The 19904-nt window shown below is 44.0% G+C and overlaps 1 protein-coding gene across 2 annotated transcripts in view; it reads left to right on the forward strand.

Annotated features, from left to right (window-relative positions):
• Positions 1 to 19904, forward strand: part of MTA2 (metastasis associated 1 family member 2) — a 524852-nt gene that overhangs the window by 4319 nt on the left and 500629 nt on the right. For both annotated transcript variants that reach the window (XM_069207047.1, XM_069207046.1), the window contains exons 2-3: positions 10799 to 10866; positions 11262 to 11355. In XM_069207047.1, coding sequence (XP_069063148.1) covers positions 10799 to 10866; positions 11262 to 11355 — 162 coding nt within the window. The remainder of the gene's footprint in view (positions 1 to 10798; positions 10867 to 11261; positions 11356 to 19904) is intronic.

The following is a 19904-nucleotide window of genomic DNA, read 5'->3' on the forward strand; positions in this document are numbered from 1 at the left end:
AGGAGCACCATTCATAGTGTGGTTCAATCGGATTGTGAACCATGCATTTTTTTGTTTTGCTCAATTACATTTCTAACCTCCTTGCCACACAAAACCTACTGAATGGGTGTAAGGGTTTCTGTAAACCCATAGATTTGGAGAGAAGAGTATCGTCTGCAAACATAAGAGCCAGCACTTTAGAGGACAATATCCTAGGGGCATCATTATCACACAGATTTAAATGCTCGACCAAGCCATTTATGTATAAGGAGAAGAGTGGAGGTGCTAACACACATCCCTGCCTTACTCCTCTATTAACAACAAAAGGGTCCGACACTTCCTCCATCTTACCAAAACGCACTTGAACAAAATTGTGCTCATGGAGTCTTACTGTGATGGAGAGAAGGTAAGATGGAACCCCAATATCGGAAAGGACTCGCCACAGAGTACTCCTGGGTACCAGGTCAAAAGCTGTCTTTAGGTCTACAAAGACTATATACAGTTTGCCCGCCTTGCACTATAGTTTTCCAGTAGAGAAGCTGCAACCTAAACACATGGTCAATCGTTGTTACAAAATCACAAAAAACAGCTTGCAAAGGAGTTAGGGTCTCATTGGCCTTAATCCAATCTTTCATTCTCTCCAAGATAACTCTGGCAAATATCTGCTGGGTGGTATCTCTCAATCTGATTGGCTGATAGATTTTTGGGCAACAGGAGTGAACCTTTAAAAAAAAAAAAAAAAAAAAGCAATTATTTCAGCGTCCACCCAAGAGTGGAGAATGAGTTTCCCTTCCACAATTGCATTGACAAAGAAAGCACAATAAGGGCCCCCAAACCACAAGAATAAATCTCCCAAGAATTGTATCAAGTCGCGGGGCTTTGTTCAGGACAATCTTCTTTTTTTTTTTTCTCTATTATTGCCTTGCTCACTTCCTCCAATGTTATAGGAGGTTGGCCCACACGTCAGCAGCAATGTTATTACCAGCCTCCCCCTGCATGCTCAAGAGTCCCTAAATTAACCAACTTCCAGAGTTCCGTATGGCCTTTACATCATCGTACTGCACTAAGCAAATCTGACCACCTGCCCTGATCTTTTTCTTTCTTCGCAGTACTGAGTGCTTTTTTTTAATTTATCAATTGCTCTTTGTTGTTGTATAAGATTTTTATCCTGGGTCTTAATCACATTAAGTAGTGTCAGTTTCGCTTCCCTACATTTGTCCTCAAACCAGGAGGGAGCATGCTTTCTTTGACCCCCGCGTTTGACCTCTGTGCAGGAGACATTCTTTTATGTTCAATATAACTGGGAGTGAATGTCACCAATCATTGATTAAGGAATCAGGGTTACCTAACACGGGGGACAAATCAAGAACTGCATCAATACTTTTTCTGACTTCCTGGTGAATCTGCCTCAATGATGGTTGAGGCCGCTTGACCATACACCATTTGACTCTGCGTTTGTTGGATGTCACCAGCAGCTTATCGTCAAAAAGATCGCATCTACTAACAGTACTGCATGTTGGGGGGGAAAGATCTAATCCTAGGGCATTGTGGTCACTATCATGACTTATGTCAATTACCATGTCTTCCACCTATGCCCAAAGTCTGAGATCGGCCAAAATATAGTCGATCAAGATAGTACACCCCACCCTATTAAAGGTATGCATCCCATTTCTATCGGGCTTTGTACTCCTATTACAGGCTCGCTACAGATGGTTTAGTGTATGAGCATACATTTACAAAGCCAATGCTGGCTGTTTCTTGATAGGGGGCAATCTGGCGGCTAGAATCTACCAGAGATTATCTTCTGCAGCTGTAGTAGACTTCCGGTCATAAATAATCACCAAAGGTTCGAATTGGCAATTAAAGTCCTCACCAATAACCTTAAATCTGGCTTGGGGGGGAGGCCATGTGAGCATTAAGAATGTCCCTAACTAATGATTCCTGCCCCTATCCCACAGATCTCGAGTATACATTACAAACATACACATTAAGCAGGGTTGGAAAGGAAAGGAAAGATGGATACGAAAGATATCATCAGACATTATTGCAACTGGTTTGATAATACAACCAAGGTGGACACCGACCCATATAGTCAAACCACCAGGAGGTCTTCCTCCTCCAATTGTGTTTTTACAGTAGGAGGCAAACCCCACTCGCTGACGCTCAATAAGTTGGAAAGTTTCTTGAACCAAGCAAAGATCAAAGTGATGTATATAATTTCCCCCAATCGGGGCAGCCAAACTTGGCGGCTAAGCCGCTAACATTCCCATGATAATAATTTAACTGCTGAACTAGCCTGCGATCAGTATAATCAACCGTGTCAGGGGATTAAATGGAAATTCTCCAGTCGAGTTATCGGGGCGCTCACCCCTAGTCGTCTTTGTACCTTCGTGGTGAGTTTGGTCTGATGCTTGATCCTCCCCCGCAGTGAGGCAGCAATAGGGTAACAGAGTGAGAGACCAGAATGTCATGGCCAAACGTTGGTGGACCTCCTCGAAGGCTCACAGCTAACTCCCTAATCGCACCCCATCCAACCCTCATATTTGTTATTGCCAGAGTTAATTAAAAGTGCGGTCATCCTCCCCTTCACATGGGGGCCAGCTCTCCCTTGGACTACCAATCCCCTCCCCGGAGTACTCGAGGGGGCCCCATGGGTTGGTAAGTCGGTCAACTTCCTCAAGGGCTTCAAATCTGTTGGCGACTGGAATATTGTATAGCCTCTGTAAAATGCGCCTATGTGGAGGCCCCAACAAGCAAGGAGGGATCAACTTTGCTCACATCGTGTAATCCCTTCCAGTATGGGTTGGGGGGTTTATAGAAATTAGAAATACCCCAGCGGGAGGAGAATAATATCTGTACACTCTGCTATTTTATTCGTTGGCCTCGTTATTAGTTTCACAGCTTATTAACCTTGTGTTTGTCCCTTTCGATGAGATTCACCTCTTTGTTTGGCTGGCATGTCTGCTTCAGCTGTTTGCATTTCAATCAATACCTGTTTTTTTTGTGGTAGCCACTCCATGAGAGTGCATGCATGTTTGTGTCTCCCTCGCAAATGCTTCTGTTGCCGACTGCTTCTACATCCTCCTTGATCTTACATTTGTGCTTCTCCTCATTGCTTTGCCCCACCTGCCTCCTGCTGCTTTTATGCTTTCTTCGTGTTGCTTTGGCACCCATCATCCCCTGTATTGCCACCCTCCCAAGTGTTGCATCCTCTCCACCACCCACTTAAAAAACACATGTTTTATGTTTTCTTTTCGTTTTACTCCTCTAAATGTGATCAGTAACTTCAAAGGAAAACTAGCCTCTTCAGAGGTTTTTTTCTTTTGAACTTTATCCACCCTGCACAGCATCGCAACTGCTGTGCAGCTTGGCTAAACAAAAAAGATACAGACCAAACAAATATTTTACAAAAGCGAGACATATTGAATTTGCCAATGCTTGCTGCAAAAGTCATAGGCCAAGTGTACATCAAACCCCTCTACATTGAGTCCCTTTTAGTATCTCTACTCAATATAGCATCAAAATTCACCAATATGGTGATGAGACTTATCTGTATTTAGAGGTCTCCTCCTCTCCAGGCTTCCAACAGTTCAAACACGGTTTGCATCTTTGTCTCCAGCACATAACTTAAGCTTAACCCCATTAAACAGAATTGTCGTTGTTCTCCATAAACAGCAACCTACTTTTACCCATTACAAATTAAACTCCACTGCACCCAGCATTTTAGATAACATCTATATATTCATCAGCTTTAACTTAACCCTGCTCCAGTTTAGGAAAGATCTGTAGTCACACTTCTTAAAAGAACTCTACATCTTGATGCAATAACTGAGTACTTTCGCTTTTAGAAATCCGTTGTCCCTCAAATCACACATTGACTTTCTTTGAGCGCTATACGGAGCTCTGCTGGTCTTGCTGCTAGGTTGTGCTACACAAATACCACATATCTACATACATACGACTTTTATTTATTTGCATTCTGTTTACTCAGGTGTTGCCTTCATTCCTTGTGTGATTTCTAAATCTAGATTTCCTGCTTGAGTACAGTTCTGCTACAGTGTCTGCTGCAACGACTTTAACTAGTGAACTGTCTGCTCCATAGCTTCAAATGAACCCATAGTGGTCTCATCACTCTCCTCCAAGTTGTCAGTGATGTTGGTGTTACCAAGATAGTTTTAGCACCTATATGTTTATGTGACTGTGTGGGGAAAAGGAATAAATATAGTTAAGTGAAGCAATACTGGCATGATAGAGGTTTAAGGTCTTAAGTCTTTGTCTGGAAGATACTAAATTGTCATTTGAACTTTCACTTTTGCACTCTGTTCAGTATTTCTTCTTACTGCTTGCACTGTAGAGTGTACGTAAGTGTACACTGCTTTTTCTTTAGTGATTTGATTGTCCTTGTAGTGCTTATAAAAGTAAAGGGTTGCTACACAGGAGATTCCACTAGTAGATTAAAAAGTAATCAATGGAATAGCAGCATCTACTTATTTTACAAACAAATGCTCTCAGTCCTGCATCCGGCTGCATACTATTGTAGGAAAGTACCCTCTTTTTGGCATGGTTAACCCAAATTTTTGCCTGCTGTCAGTTTGTTTTGACTGTGCTCACTGGGATCCTGCCAATCAGGACCCCAGTGACTGTGCTCTCTCCCTCTAAAATTCATTTGTTCCTGACTTAGTACACCCAACCATTGGCATACTGGTACCCCCATGTAAGTCCCCAGTATATGGTACACAGGTACTCAGGCTGCAGCATGTATAATGCCACCAATGGGAGACGATGCAAAATGTCTGCAGGCCTGCCATTGCAGCCTGCGTGAAAAGGTGCATGCACCCTTTCACTATTGGTCACTTCAAGTCACTCCTGAATGAGCAGAGGTGCGCCTATGAACTCCAGCTCCATTTTCCTGGACTTTGTAAGTGTTGGGAAGCCATTTTACCCATGTACTGGACACCTTGTCCAGCTACATAATGGTAATTCCGAACCTGGGCATGTTTGGCATCAAACATGTCAGAATCATACCCCAATACTATTGCCAGTATTGGTGGTATGATTCCATGCACTCTGGGGGCTCCTTAGAGGAGCCCCAGCTTTGCTCCTCCTTGTTTGCAGAGTTTTCCCAGGCAGCCATGTCTGCTGCCATCCTACAGACCGGTTTCTGCCTCCTGCTGATTGGCCAACTCAAGCCCAGGAAGGCAGAACAAAGGATTTCCTTTGGGAGTGGGAGGCAACAAGCTCTCCCTTTGGGAATAGGTGTTACATGGCTTGGGAGGGGTAGCACCCCTAAGCCACTTGTATGCTTTGAAGGGCACATTTGGTGCCTTCTCTGCATAAACTGGTTTACATCAGTCCAGGGGCCCCAGGTCCCCTCTGGGACGCAAAACTGGACAGTGGAACGGGGAGTGACCACTCCTCTGTCCATCACCACCCCAGGTGGTGCCTAGAGCTCCTTCAGGTGGCCACTTGATTCTGCCATCTTGAATCCAAGGTGGGCAGAGGCCTGTGGAAGCTTGAGTGGCCAGGTCAGGAAGGCGACGTCCTAGCCTCCTCCTGATAGGTGGCCACCCTGCTAGATGACCAGTCCCCCTTCTTGGGCTTTTTAGGGTCTCCCTTTTGGGTAGAGCTTCAGATTCGACGTGCAAGATTCCAGCCTCTGGCCACTGCGACCCTCCAGGAACGGACAATCTGCAACTCCAGCGTCTACTCCGCTTTGCAACATTGTTTCTGCGGCTCCTTTCAGCAACTGCAACATTTCCCTGGCAGTGCATCCTCTGGGGGCAACAAGTCTTCAACCTTCACAAGAAGCAAGGAGAAATCTTCCTTGGTGTGAAGGTAAACCCTCGCCGCTCTTTGCAGGACAGTACCCTTGTGCACCGCGACTCTTGCAGCTACCAAGGCTCCTTGGTTCTTCTTCCAAGGGATCTTCAGGCTCAGGGTAGCCCTGGTCTTCAGCACTCTTCCGTGCAAAGCACAGTCTCCTGCCTGCTGCTCCAGCGACGTGTGACTCCTCTCCAGGTATGCTGAGTGGGTCTCACTGTGATACTTGTGCATGTGAGCTGCCTGCGAGGGTCTTCATCCTCGATGTAGGAAGTTGGCTCTGTATGTGCTATTTCAAAGTAAGGAATAGCATGCACAGAGTCCAAGGGTTCCCCTTAGAGGTAAAATAGTGGTAAAAAGAGATAATACTAATGCTCTATTTTGTGGTAGTGTGGTCGAGCAGTAGGCTTATCCAAGGAGTAGTGTTAAGCATTTGTTGTACATACACATAGACAATAAATGAGGTACACACACTCGGAGACAAATCCAGCCAATAGGTTTTGTTATAGAAAAATATCTTTTCTTAGTTTATTTTAAGAACCACAGGTTCAAATTTTACATGTAATATCTTGTTTGAAAGGTATTGCAGGTAAGTACATTAGGAACTTTGAATCATTTCAATTGCATGTATACTTTTCAAGTTATTCACAAATAGCTATTTTAAAAGTGGACACTTAGTGCAATTTTCACAGTTCCTGGGGGAGGTAAGTTTTTGTTAGTTTTACTAGGTAAGTACGACACTTACAGGGTTCAGTTTCTTGGTCCAAGGTAGCCCACCGTTGGGGGTTCAGAGCAACCCCAAAGTTACCACACCAGCAGCTCAGGGCCGGTCAGGTGCAGAGTTCAAAGTGGTGCCCAAAACGCAAAGGCTTAAATGGAGAGAAGGGGGTGCCCCGGTTCCGGTCTGCTTGCAGGTAAGTACCCGCGTCTTCGGAGGGCAGACCAGGGGGGTTTTGTAGGGCACCGGGGGGGACACAAGCCCACACAGAAATTTCACCCTCAGCGGCGCGGGGGCGGCCGGGTGCAGTGTTAGAACAAGCGTCGGGTTCGCAATGTAAGTCAATGAGAGATCAAGGGATCTCTTCAGCGCTGCAGGCAGGCAAGGGGGGGCTTCCTCGGGGAAACCTCCACTTGGGCAAGGGAGAGGGACTCCTGGGGGTCACTTCTGCAGTGAAAGTCCGGTCCTTCAGGTCCTGGGGACTGCGGGTGCAGGGTCTTTTCCAGGCGTCAGGACTTAGGTTTCAGAGAGTCGCGGTCAGGGGAAGCCTCGGGATTCCCTCTGCAGGCGGCGCTGTGGGGGCTCAGGGGGGACAGGTTTTGGTACTCACAGTCGTAGAGTAGTCCGGGGGTCCTCCCTGAGGTGTTGGTTCTCCACCAGCCGAGTCGGGGTCGCCGGGTGCAGTGTTGCAAGTCTCACGCTTCTTGCGGGGAGATTGCAGGGTTCTTTAAAGCTGCTCCTTTGGATAAAGTTGCAGTCTTTTTGGAGCAGGTCAGCTGTCCTCGGGAGTTTCTTGTCGTCGTCGAAGCAGGGCAGTCCTCAGAGGGTGCAGAGGTCGCTGGTCCCTTTGGAAGGCGTCGCTGGAGCAGAGTTCTTTGGAAGGCAGGAGACAGGCCGGTGAGTTTCTGGAGCCAAGGCAGTTGTTGTCTTCTGGTCTTCCTCTGCAGGGGTTTTCAGCTAGGCAGTCCTTCTTCTTGTTGTTGCAGGAATCTCATTTTTCTAGGGTTCAGGGTAGCCCTTAAATACTAAATTTAAGGGCGTGTTTAGGTCTGGGGGGTTAGTAGCCAATGGCTACTAGCCCTGAGGGTGGGTACACCCTCTTTGTGCCTCCTCCCAAGGGGAGGCGGTCACAATCCTAACCCTATTGGGGGAATCCTCCATCTGCAAGATGGAGGATTTCTAAAAGTTAGTCACCTCAGCTCAGGACACCTTAGGGGCTGTCCTGACTGGCCAGTGACTCCTCCTTGTTATTCTCATTATTTTCTCCGGCCTTGCCGCCAAAAGTGGGGGCCGGGGCCGGAGGGGGCGGGCAACTCCACTAGCTGGAGTGTCCTGCGGTGCTGTGACAAAGGGGTGAGCCTTTGAGGCTCACCGCCAGGTGTTACAGCTCCTGTCTGGGGGAGGTGTTAGCATCTCCACCCAGTGCAGGCTTTGTTACTGGCCTCAGAGTGACAAAGGCACTCTCCCCATGGGGCCAGCAACATGTCTCTAGTGTGGCAGGCTGCTGGAACTAGTCAGCCTACACAGACAGTCGGTTAAGTTTCAGGGGGCACCTCTAAGGTGCCCTCTGGGGTGTATTTTGCAATAAAATGTACACTGGCATCAGTGTGCATTTATTGTGCTGAGAAGTTTGATACCAAACTTCTCAGCTTTCAGTGTAGCCATTATGGTGCTGTGGAGTTCGTGTAAAACAGACTCCCAGACCATATACTCTTATGGCTACCCTGCACTTACAATGTCTAAGGTTTTGCTTAGACACTGTAGGGGCACAGTGCTCATGCACTGGTACCCTCACCTATGGTATTGTGCACCCTGCCTTAGGGCTGTAAGGCCTGCTAGAGGGGTGTCTTACCTATACTGCATAGGCAGTGAGAGGCTGGCATGGCACCCTGAGGGGAGTGCCATGTCGACTTACTCATTTTGTTCTCACTAGCACACACAAGCTGGTAAGCAGTGTGTCTGTACTGAGTGAGGGGTCTCTAGGGTGGCATAATACATGCTGCAGCCCTTAGAGACCTTCCCTGGCATCAGGGCCCTTGGTACCAGAGGTACCAGTTACAAGGGACTTATCTGGATGCCAGGGTGTGCCAATTGTGGAATCAATGGTACATTTTAGGTGAAAGAACACTGGTGCTGGGGCCTGGTTAGCAGGGTCCCAGCACACTTCTCAGTCAAGTCAGCATCAGTATCAGGCAAAAAGTGGGGGGTAACTGCAACAGGGAGCCATTTCTTTACACTCGACTTCTGACTCTCCGTACTGCTGAAGGTCACCTGGGACTCCCCTTCTTGGTGTTGAATTACCCTAGATCCTCCTGGTCCCCGGAAGCTTTGCAACTCTTCATTTGCGACTCTTGCCTTTACCAAGGCTTGTTGGTGGTTTTTTTCACACCACTGACTGACTGCAACTCTTCTTCCAACGTGGGAAATTGACTGCATCACTCCTGGAACTCTTCTCCTGCTCCTGTGCTGCGCAGCCGACTGTCTTCACAGTCAAACTGGTTTTGCAACTCCAGAAGGGTGGGTGGTGGCTCCTGCCCCAACCAGACACTCCAGCTCATTAATGGGGGATACCTGGTATAAGGTGATAACACCGTAGGTGCTCACCACACACCAGGCCAGCTTCCTACTACTATTACATGCGTTGACAATTTTGGAGAGTAGTGGTTGTCTTTGCAGATTTTAAAATAGGCAAGCAGGTAAGCCCAACGATCCTCTTCTGGCTGGATTTACACTTGAAAGTACAATAATTGGCTGACAAGCTTTGAAGATAATGACAGTGATCAAATACATTGATATCACTCCTGAATCTATTGCGCTAAAGGTTACATTTCTTCAACAGTGACGGAAAGGCTGCGTTGGCCAGTAGCCTGTCTTTGTAGGAAGTTTTACACAGTTGAATCTTCTTTGTGATTTACATGAGGTGTGTGTGGTTTTTCTCACGAGACAAGCATGACTGTGCAGATTTCAAAGAAGCTGGGTTTGGGTGTAGTGGATCCCCGTTTCTTGTTGCAACGGCATGTCTGTTTAGAGACACTGTTGTACAAAGTGACTGCAGATCTGCGGTCTTTCGTTAGAACAGTGGTTCGTTGTAGGTTTAGTTGCCATACTTGGTTTCCTTATTGCTTACGTCCATCCATTGTAGGATGTCCCAGAGCAGAGATTATTGAAGCAGAAGACTCTCGAACAGCAAGGAGCTTTGTAGGGTGGGCACCTCAGGGACACCAGGCATACTCACATAATTACACTGGGCCGAGAAACACTACATGCAAAGATAGTTGACTTCTGAAAAACTGAAGGAAGAGGCGGCAGAGAAACAGTATCAAGATATATGGAGAGAGGGGAAACAAGAAACAGGATTCACTGGGTGTCAAATGTTATGCCTGGAAGGTAGAGCTTGTGCCAAATGTTTATAGTATCCAAATAAGACAGATTTGTGTTAATCGAAACTAAATGACATGGAGATTATTCTGACAATCTGGCATGAATCAGGCCTTCTGGGACCTACGTTGAATATCCTTGTAATAGAACTTTGAGCCGGAACAATACTCCACAGGCAAGGAACAGAAGAGTTGCAAGCATTTTAGCATTAAAAACCTTACCTTCAACCTATTAATTTGGAATGGCACACTATCTGTAACTCCCCGCTTGGCATGACAAAGTTCACATACCAGCATGTCGTAGTTAGAGGACTGTAAGAATTCAAACACCATTATTTCCCCGGGAGCACCCAACAGGGATAACTCTCACTGGTAAGGATATGGAAGGTCTGCCCAGCCACTCTTATTCCCCAACCGAAATCAAACTCTACAGTTACGGAAACCCCCATCTTACATGTTAAGCTACCTGTGCTTACTTGGGCCAGTGGAATATGGAATGCCTATTGGTTATCATTGCACAGTGTAAAATAAGTAATATTTAGCTGTGACAGTTTGTCTAAATTTTCAGTCCCCCGCCCATCATTTGTGAAGCGCTCTGTTTGTTTGACATGCATGTCTGTTGTGGTCCACGGTGATGCTCATTTTGCACGTCTATTGCACAAAACTTGCTGTCCCATATTTACCTAACCTTTGTATCGTCTTGTGGGGGAATTAATAATTACTTTTATTTGAGGCTGATTTTGCTTTGTTTGCTTATACCTAACTCTTAAACGGGGTCCTCTGATAAATGTAGATGGTGACGGGAGAGCCAGAAGACTGGCTCAATGTGAGAGTCTTCAAATAGGAATATCACTGTAATATAAAAATTGTATCCATGTGTTTTTTTTAAATTTATTTTTTATAGATTATGTTTACTTTGAAAACTCCTCAAGTAACCCATACCTCATCCGGCGCATCGAAGAACTTAATAAGGTAAATATATTTTTGCTTTTAGCTCTTGCCTGTGTTGATGGAATGATCTGATGTTTCAGTTATAACCTGTGAGATCTGTGAATTCTAAGTGATAAAAATTAGAGGGCTTTGCTGGCAGGAACATCACGATATGACTGCTCCCCTAGGAGTCCTGATCTTGTATATTTTGAGGAATGGCGCAATTGTCTGACACCTGAGTTTCGAGAAATTTTCATGCTGCATGATCTTTATATGTTTATCATTTTGATATCTGATGCTTGAGCCTGTAAACTCAGTCTAACCAGAGATATACGATATTTGTCTGCTGTTACAAATCTTTATATTCTGTTGAGCGAGAAACTTGCTTGTGCTTTTGTGTAAAATTTAATCTCTAATCTGCTTTTTTTGATCCACAGACAGCCAATGGGAATGTGGAGGCAAAAGTTGTCTGCCTCTTCCGGCGGCGTGATATCTCTAGCAGCTTGAACAGCCTAGCAGACAGCAACGCACGTGAGTGGGATCAGCCGGTGCGTGTGGGGGCTGGGTATGGCTGTAATGCTCCCAGGGAGATGGGTTTTGTCCCTCCCCTCATGTTCAGGGATGCGTGCATATCATCTGTGTTTTCTGGGGTTCTATAAGACTCCCTGGGAGACAGGTTTGGTTATATGTCTTGCAAAGGGAAACTTGAGTGAGATCTGCCCGTGTATTTTCACATTTTTAGAGTGGTGCCCCTCTTCGATTTCTCATCTAAGCTCTCAAGTGTATGATATTTTCTGATGTGTTGTGTGGTATGTAAGTTTTTGTGTTTGCCACTCCTGCATTGATGTTTCTCTACCTGTACAGGGACAAGCTTCATTTTGTATTTGTTGATAAAACTGGAACAGAAATGTAACCAGTGTTGGTAATGAATAGTTCTCCAGTGAAGCAAGCTTGTTGGCTTGGTCAGTGTTTTTTCTTTAACTCTAGATAGCTTCTTCCACAGCTAAGAATGATTTTTCTTTTGCATTATGAAAAATTACAAACGGCTACCACACCTGTTAAGAGACATGGGTTACGGAGTGGCCCTCCTTTTTTTTTTTTTTTTTTTTTTTTTTTCTTTAAGTTTTAGTTAACTTATCTATGATTGCGAGCGGTCATCTTTGAAGAGTAAATTAAAAAAAACACAAAGTATCCACCATATTGCGAGAATAGCCAGCTGCTCTGCAGCAGTGTGCAGTTTTTGTACCCTTGTATAAATAAAGTAAAAAAAAAAAAAAAAAAGCAGACGCAGGTAAGGATGGCGAGTCATGAATAGGAAGCCAGCAACCTGACAGCACTCTGCAGCTGCTGGGCCCTCTCACAAGCAGTGTTAAGCATGTAGAAAACAAATGAAAAATAAAGCATGGTGGAGACAGCTAAAATTGTACATGGGTCAAGAACTAAGAATGACTGCACGAATGTCACTGGTTCATAAAGTTTGTGCTTGCTTAGGAACCCAATGTATCAAACAAAACCATTTTATTGACTGGTTGTGGGTTGTAAACAACCTAGTAAGCAAAATGAACCACTTGAGCACACTGTTTTAACTGACATACCAATAGTAGTATATTTCTGCGATTTAATGTCAGAATGTTATCATTATTTATTTGGGTGAATTAGTCAGAGGTATCTCATTAGCACTGTATGTCATCATTAGAATAGGATTCTAGCAAAGCAAAGGAATGTATATGCTACAGCTGTGATTAGTGTGGGAAAAGTTGGGGGGCTGTAGTGAGGTAGTAAAAACTCTTTCCAAGTTCCCAATCATGTAATTTTTGGTCTTGACAAAAAACAACAAAGGCATGGGTGTCTTGGTATCCTGTTTTGAGATGACAGCTAGCTCAATTGCTAGATAAACTTAAGTCATTCGAAGCTAGAATTGCCATTACTTAATGTGAAATGAAAGCGCTGAAAGAAATGAGTCTTTTTAAAAGACATTCCTTTTCTCTCTTTTCCATTGCATGTCCCCATGACTGCACATTAACATTGTTAACTTTTTAAGTTTGTTTGTTTTAAGCACACAGCTGGTGTTAGAGAGTGTTGAAATGTAAAGTTTTACTCTATCTACCTTTTTATGGGCACCTGCATCTAATTCTCACCAAATTCTGGATAACAATGAAGTCTCAACAATTGTTGCATCATCATTTAAGTTTATGGTAGATTTGGGAGTATAGTATTGCTGCGGTGCAAGATTGGCCCAGTTATGTTTTAGATTACTTCTGCGGTTATGCCAAAAGCTACGCAGTTGAGTTGTATGTGTTTTGTGGCTGGTTATAATCTTCATATGGTAATACCAGGCTTTCAAGATCAGTTGAATTTCAGACGTGTCTAAGTATGACTGTGCTAATCTTGGAAGGATTTTGACCTGCTTCCCCTAACGACTAGATTCAAAATTTCTTTGGAGGGCATCTCTAACTTTTCTTAAGAAGGTATACAGAGCAGGACATGCAGTCTCCTGCTGTAGAATGTGCAGTCTCCAGAGTGTGGTGAATAAATCTCGAGTAGCTGAGATGTTTTGGCATTGTTTGCTGCAGGACAAGTGGCTGCTTCAACACCGTACTTTTCTTTATTTACTCTATTGATTTATTTTTTTATTTTTATTTTTTTTCTTCCCTATAATGATGCCTTTCGGCCGACACCATACCCAGAGATGCCACCCTGCAGTTGTTAGCTTGACTCGAGCATTTTCGAAAATTGATTTAACCTCTTCACAGGCTTTCTTCCATTTTGAATCAATTAAGAGTTTGACATTCTTGTTATCACTTCTCTTGTTCTCATTTTATATCTTTTGGCCTTGCTTTGTGCCAATCCAGTATATAAATTGTTGATTAGTGTAGTGTGCTCCCCAGCTTGGGTTCCTGCCAATGACTACACCACACACTAAGATGAGTATTACATGTCTTTATTCCTGTGCTTTTAACTGAACTCGGCATTCTAAGCAATCTTTCATCGCATTCTGCTCTAACAATTACACCTTCACCATCTCTGTCTGAAGATTGTTGAATCAACAGCCAAAAGTGAGAAGAGTCTATGGTAATAGATTTCCCAGGCGCTGGGCAGTCACCATGTGTCCCTTGGTAGGTACCACGTGGAACGATTCAACATGATATGAAGCATCAGATGTCCTCCTTGGCGATCATTAAATCTCCTCTTAAAAGTGATGTTCTTTGCATGTCCCCTCTTGTCTGCATTGGCTTTAATTTTCTGCTTGTTCACCAAGTCCCTATTAAAAATTGTGTTCTTGCTGCTTTCTCTCTTGTTGGTCCATTGAGGCATCTTGGTTGTCATTGCCCTCCCGAACATCAGTTGCAGGACTTTTGTCTGTGGTGGAGTGAGGTGTTGGCGATAAGCTTGTAGGGTAGAATTTAATATACTCTTCAAACTGTATACCGTCTTAATAAAATGCTCAACGCGTCTGTGAGCCTGAGGGCCACAAGGGTGTGCTCTTTTGATTATTTATAGTCCTATGCTCCAGAAATTTGTACAATTCTTGACTGTTATAAAGCGAACCATTATCAGACTTCAGAATGGGTGGGGCTCCCCATGTAACAAAGATGACATCTGGTCTCTCAATGAGTCATTCGTGAGTTGTGGATGAGAGATCTTTGACTAATGAAAAACGTGAGTGTTTGTCCACAATCACCATCAGGTGATGACTCGCCCAAAGAAGTCTATGGCTATTTTTAATGCATGCTTGGGGAGTTTGGACATCTTCAGAGTATGTTGATTAACAGTTGGAGAAAGGCAGTTGCATAGATGACAGGCCTTGTTCTATTTCAACCCTTTTATCTAAATATGAAAATGAAACTCTGTCTGGGAGAGCTCTTTTTGTGGCAACAATACCACAGTGTCCTTCGTGAGCCACTTCAGTTACCTTATGTCACAGACTCTCCGGAATCTAGATTCTCGACCCTCAGCATAACTCCATCCTGAGTTAGACACTTCATATCTAACATCTGTATTTTTGATATTCATTATCATTGGTTAAAGATTGTGTCGGTACCATGACTGATGTGTAAATATGTCTTTTAACTTCAGCGTGTCATTATCCTGGCTCGTGGCAGTAATGATCTGGGCAAATGAGATGGCAGCTGGCTAATTTGATTTTACAATAAAATTAATGTAAACATCAGCTCACTTGGATGGAGTAAGTTGACCTGGTATAGGCACTCGGAAAAGTAGTCAGCAGTGTTTTGACCCTTCGATAGACTATGCACAATGTTATGATCGTACACTTGCAATCATAGTCCCCATTATTCAATGCGAGGAGGCATCTTGGCTTTTGGATTGCCAAAGATGGTCAGTATAAATAGATATCAGTTACCAGCATAAAAGGCTTTCCGTACAGGAATACATGTAAATGTTCACAAGCCCATACCACAGCGAAATTTTCTTTCTCGTGTTGTGAGTAAGCACGTTCTGTTTGGGACAAACTTCTAAGAGCATATGCCACAATATGCCTTTGAGCATTTAGCTATCCACTGTGCTGTGCAAGGTCATCGTCTAACCTGACTTGGCTAGCATCAGCGACCGCCTCTGTATGAAGCTTTGGCTTGAAGTATGTCATTTCAGCAGCATTTTTAATGGCATGTTCAGTTCTCTTGAAACTTCTCTCACATTCTTGTGACCATTGAAATGAAACAATTTTCTTTGTCAACTCTCGTAATGGAGCACTTACAGTGGCAAAGTCTTGTATGTTTCTTGAACAGTAACTGGCCATACCAAGAAATGAACGTACCATAGAAACGTCTTGTGGGGATCAGCATTTGACAGTGCTTGCACTTTTGAGGATCGGATATCCTACCCCCATCAGAAAAAATATGGCCAAAGAATTGTAGCTTTGTCTTGTGGAACTGCATTCAAAGTCAAGCCAGCATCAGTCAGGAATGAACCTACTTGTGTGAGAGTTCTTTCGTGGTCCTTCTGTGTAGCCCCTGAATGATGTCTTAGAAACGTTCTGCAGCCGATGACTCACAAAAACCTTTTTTTTTTTTTTTATCGAATCAGACCAACATGTGTAGAAAAGGTTGTAATGTACCTGCAATTTTCTTCGAGTTCTGATAATGATGTTTATTTTAATCAAGATGAGGGAAGCCCTTGGCACGATTTATTTGCATTATGTCAGCAATATGTAGACCCGGATGTCGTTCTCATTTAATCACCTTGTTTGTCTGATGCATGTCAACGCATATACATACAGCTTCTTCATTGTCCTTTTTTCAGCACTACCATTAAGGGAGAAACCCATAGCAATGGACCAGTGGAACGCTCAATGTCCTGCTTGAGGAACGATTCAAGTTCTTCTTAAACCGCTTTTTGTAATTGAAAAGCAACTTGACCATTTCTCTGTGGAACAGGCGGATGTCCTCATAAATATGCAGCTTTACTTTCTTAGTCTTAAGCTTTCCTAATCCATGCAACGATGAAAATAATTGACTTATATTTTGTGATGAACATTGATGTTGTAACTCACAGAAATCAGTCCCATAGCAGTTGTGCTGCAACTGAGTAGACAGACACTTTATGCTGTACCTTTAAGCACATGGATGGGTGCTTGCACCTTCACTTTATTGTGCTTCATTGTAGCCACAAATGAACCATGACTCTTTAGGGGTGTTGATGCAGCCCATGTATACACTTTGGTTTTCAGTGGCACAAGCCGCTGTAATGGAGATAGTGCATTGTATATCTCTTCAGCCATTATGTTTATCCATGCACTACTGTCAATAATTAAACATATTGAACAAGCATTTATTTCTAACGTAATCTTTGAACAGTGTTTATATGCAGGCCTTGAAAAATGATAAAAATGTTACTAGACTTGCAGATCGAGTAACTCAATTATTCTACTCGACCTAAATGCAATGTAATTGACCTGTAAACAGGTCTCAAATTGTGTGATCGTGGGCAAATATTTTATTTTACAGAGTTGCCTTTTTCTTCATCCTCACATAGGTTTGCACCTGCAAATATGTGAGTTAAGCATTTCTGCTGCACAAAAAAATTTCTCTTTTGTTTGATTATGTAGTCCAAACACATGCTTCATGTGTAATAAGAATCTAGCCCACATGTAGGGTACACGCGGTGTATGACTTGTCTCTTAGTGTACTAACAGCATACAGCATTGCCATCAGGGCAAGAGTGTTTCTCAGTTTGTTTAAACACTCACTTTTAATAAATATATTCCTAAAGCATGATGTAGTAGCATATGGTCATTTACAGACAGTAAATTTCCAAGAAATCTCCAATAACCTCTCATTATCTTGCAGCTTTACTGATAAAACTATATTGTGTATTAACATTAAACTGTGAAATTGAGGTCCAGAAAACATATTTATTATTGACACCTCACCAAGTAAAGTGTTCTGATTTGTTTTCACCCTATTAAAGTATTTTTTTCATTGCACAGAAGGACAAAAATGGGCTTTCACAACTATTGACATATTCTGTAATGTTTGTACAGCTGACGTATTTAAATGTTGTGTGTTATGAAAAACTGGACAACCTGCAGCCTTTCATTTCACACATCTGACAGCAGGTCAGACAGTTCACCTTACAAAATCCCGGAACTCTGTAGTCAGAAGGAAAAAAGACAAACTGATTTTGACCTCTGTCTCTGAACACAGAGCAAATGTGACAAGAACACCTTTATTTCTCCTTCACTTTCTAAAAGAACACTTGTTCTTTGTCAGCTCACCAAAAGGGGGGAGTAGGTCTTAAAAATAGCTTGACCTGATAAAATATGACTCGCCATAGCAAGTGGACGAGGTAGATTTTTTTCAAGGGTCGGTATGTTTTCCGTGCTTTAGCATGACGACTTAACTTTGACTGATGTTTTTCTTGACATGCGACCAGTCCAACATGCTCATATTTTTCAGAGGTAAACCTCAACATGGCACAACTCCTGACTTTCACTTGATATTGGGGCAGAAAAACTGTTTGGTGATTTGGATGACGATTGGCTTTGTTTAGTGTCCATTTGCCTCAACTAATGTCACTGCTTGGTCTTGTGGGTGTGTGTTGAGCATTGCTTCTGGAACATTCTGGCTGCATTTTGTCTTCGTTCTGTGACACGCTTGTTTTTCCCTTCGCTTTACAAACTGTCACAAAATGGTTCTCTTTCCCACAGGCTTTAAGTGTTTGTCCGATGGCAGGACATTTACTGGAGTGTGGAAACGAAAATCCACATCTAAAACATAGCTATTTTTATGTGTAGACATCACTTTGTGCCCTTCTGTCTTTTTTGCTTTGGCTTACTTTTCATACTCATTACTGATTCACTCTGGGCACGTCTGGCCTTCATGTCAGCAGCTTGTTTTTCACCACACGCTTCAGCTCTGGCAGCCACCAACACTTGCTCCAGATTGAGTTTCTCTCAGCATTCGTCATCTGAATTAATCTGACATGCATCCATTAATAACTCAAGCACATATAACGTCTTTATCATTCAATTCATTGAATTTAGTGTTTAGGTATATCCAGTCTCTCTTCAAATTCATCTGTGGTTTCACAAATTCTTTGGCGTACTTTACTGAAACTGTATCTTTTGTAATCAACCTTTAGGACTGGATTGGTGATCTGTGACTTTGTTCTCTGCATTATCTTTATTACTTCTTTCACACCAGCAAGATTTTTAAGATGATTGGTAATCTTCCTATCATCAATCTATTCAAGCGCGTTGATGAAATCGTCAGATGTTTCTATCCAAGCAGTCCATCTGTCACCAATATTTAGATTTTTGGCGGAATCAAAAGGTGGCGCTGGGGGTTTCAGGAGCGTGGCAGCATGGCCACTAGTTATGGGAATGAGTGACATTGAAGCTTAGAGCTCTTGTGTCCTGGAGAGGGGGGCTGTAAGGAAATGCCTCCTTGCCATGGTTACCCCCTGACTTTTTGCCTTTGCTGATGCTAAGTTATGATTTAAAAGTGTGCTGGGACCCTGCTAACCAGGCCCCAGCACCAGTGTTCTTTCCCTAAACTGTACCTTTGTCTCCACAATTGGCACAACTCTGTCACTCCGGTAAGTCCTTTGTAACTGGTACCCCTGGTACCAAGGGCCCTGATGCCAGGGAAGGTCTCTAAGGGCTGCAGCATGTCTTATGCCACCCTGGGGACCCCTCACTCAGCACATGCACACTGCCTCACAGCTTGTGTGTGCTGGTGGAGAGAAAATCACTCCCCTCAGAGTGCCATGCCAACCTCACACTGCCTGTGGTATAGGTAAGTCACCCCTCTTGCAGGCCTTACAGCCCTAAAGCAGGGTGCACTATACCACAGGTCAGGGCATATGTGCATGAGCACTATGCCCCTGCAGTGTCTGTCCGTTATTAGACATTGTAAGTTCGGGGGAGCCATAGGAGTGTATGGTCTGGGAGTTTGTCAAACACGAACTCCACAGTTCCATAATGGCTACACTGAAAACTGGGAAGTTTGATATCAAACTTCTCAGCACAATAAATGCACCCTGATGCCAGTGTGCAATTTATTTGAACATACACTCCAGAGGTGAACACCTACCCGACTTCTAGTGTAGGCTGACCAGTTCCTGACAGCCTGCCACACACCAGACATGTTGCTGGCCACATGGGGAGAGTGCCTTTGTCACTCTGTGGCCAGGAACAAAGCCTGTACTGGGTGGAGGTGCTTCTCACCTCCCCCTGCGGTAACTGTAACACCTGGCGGTGAGCCTCAAAGGCTCACCCCTATTGTTACAGCGCCCCATGGCATCCCAGCTAGTGGAGATGCCCGCCCCTCCGGCCACTGCCCCCACTTTTGGTGGCAAGGCTGGAGGAGATGATGAGAAAAACAAGGAGTCAACCACCAGTCAGGACAGCCCCTAAGGTGTCCTGTGCTGAGGTGACCCCTGCCTCGAGAAATCCTCCATCTTGAGATTGGAGGATTCCCCCAATAGGATTAGGGATGTGCCCCCTTCTCCACAGGGAGGAGGCACAAAGAGGGTGTAGCCATGCCCAGGTGGTGGCTGTCCCGAGAAGCCCACCCCTGTGCCTGCCTGCACTGCTAGAGTGACCCTGGGTCCCTCCA

This window comes from Pleurodeles waltl, chromosome 9 (genome assembly GCF_031143425.1).
Source record: "Pleurodeles waltl isolate 20211129_DDA chromosome 9, aPleWal1.hap1.20221129, whole genome shotgun sequence".
Classification (NCBI taxonomy): Eukaryota; Metazoa; Chordata; class Amphibia; order Caudata; family Salamandridae; genus Pleurodeles; species Pleurodeles waltl.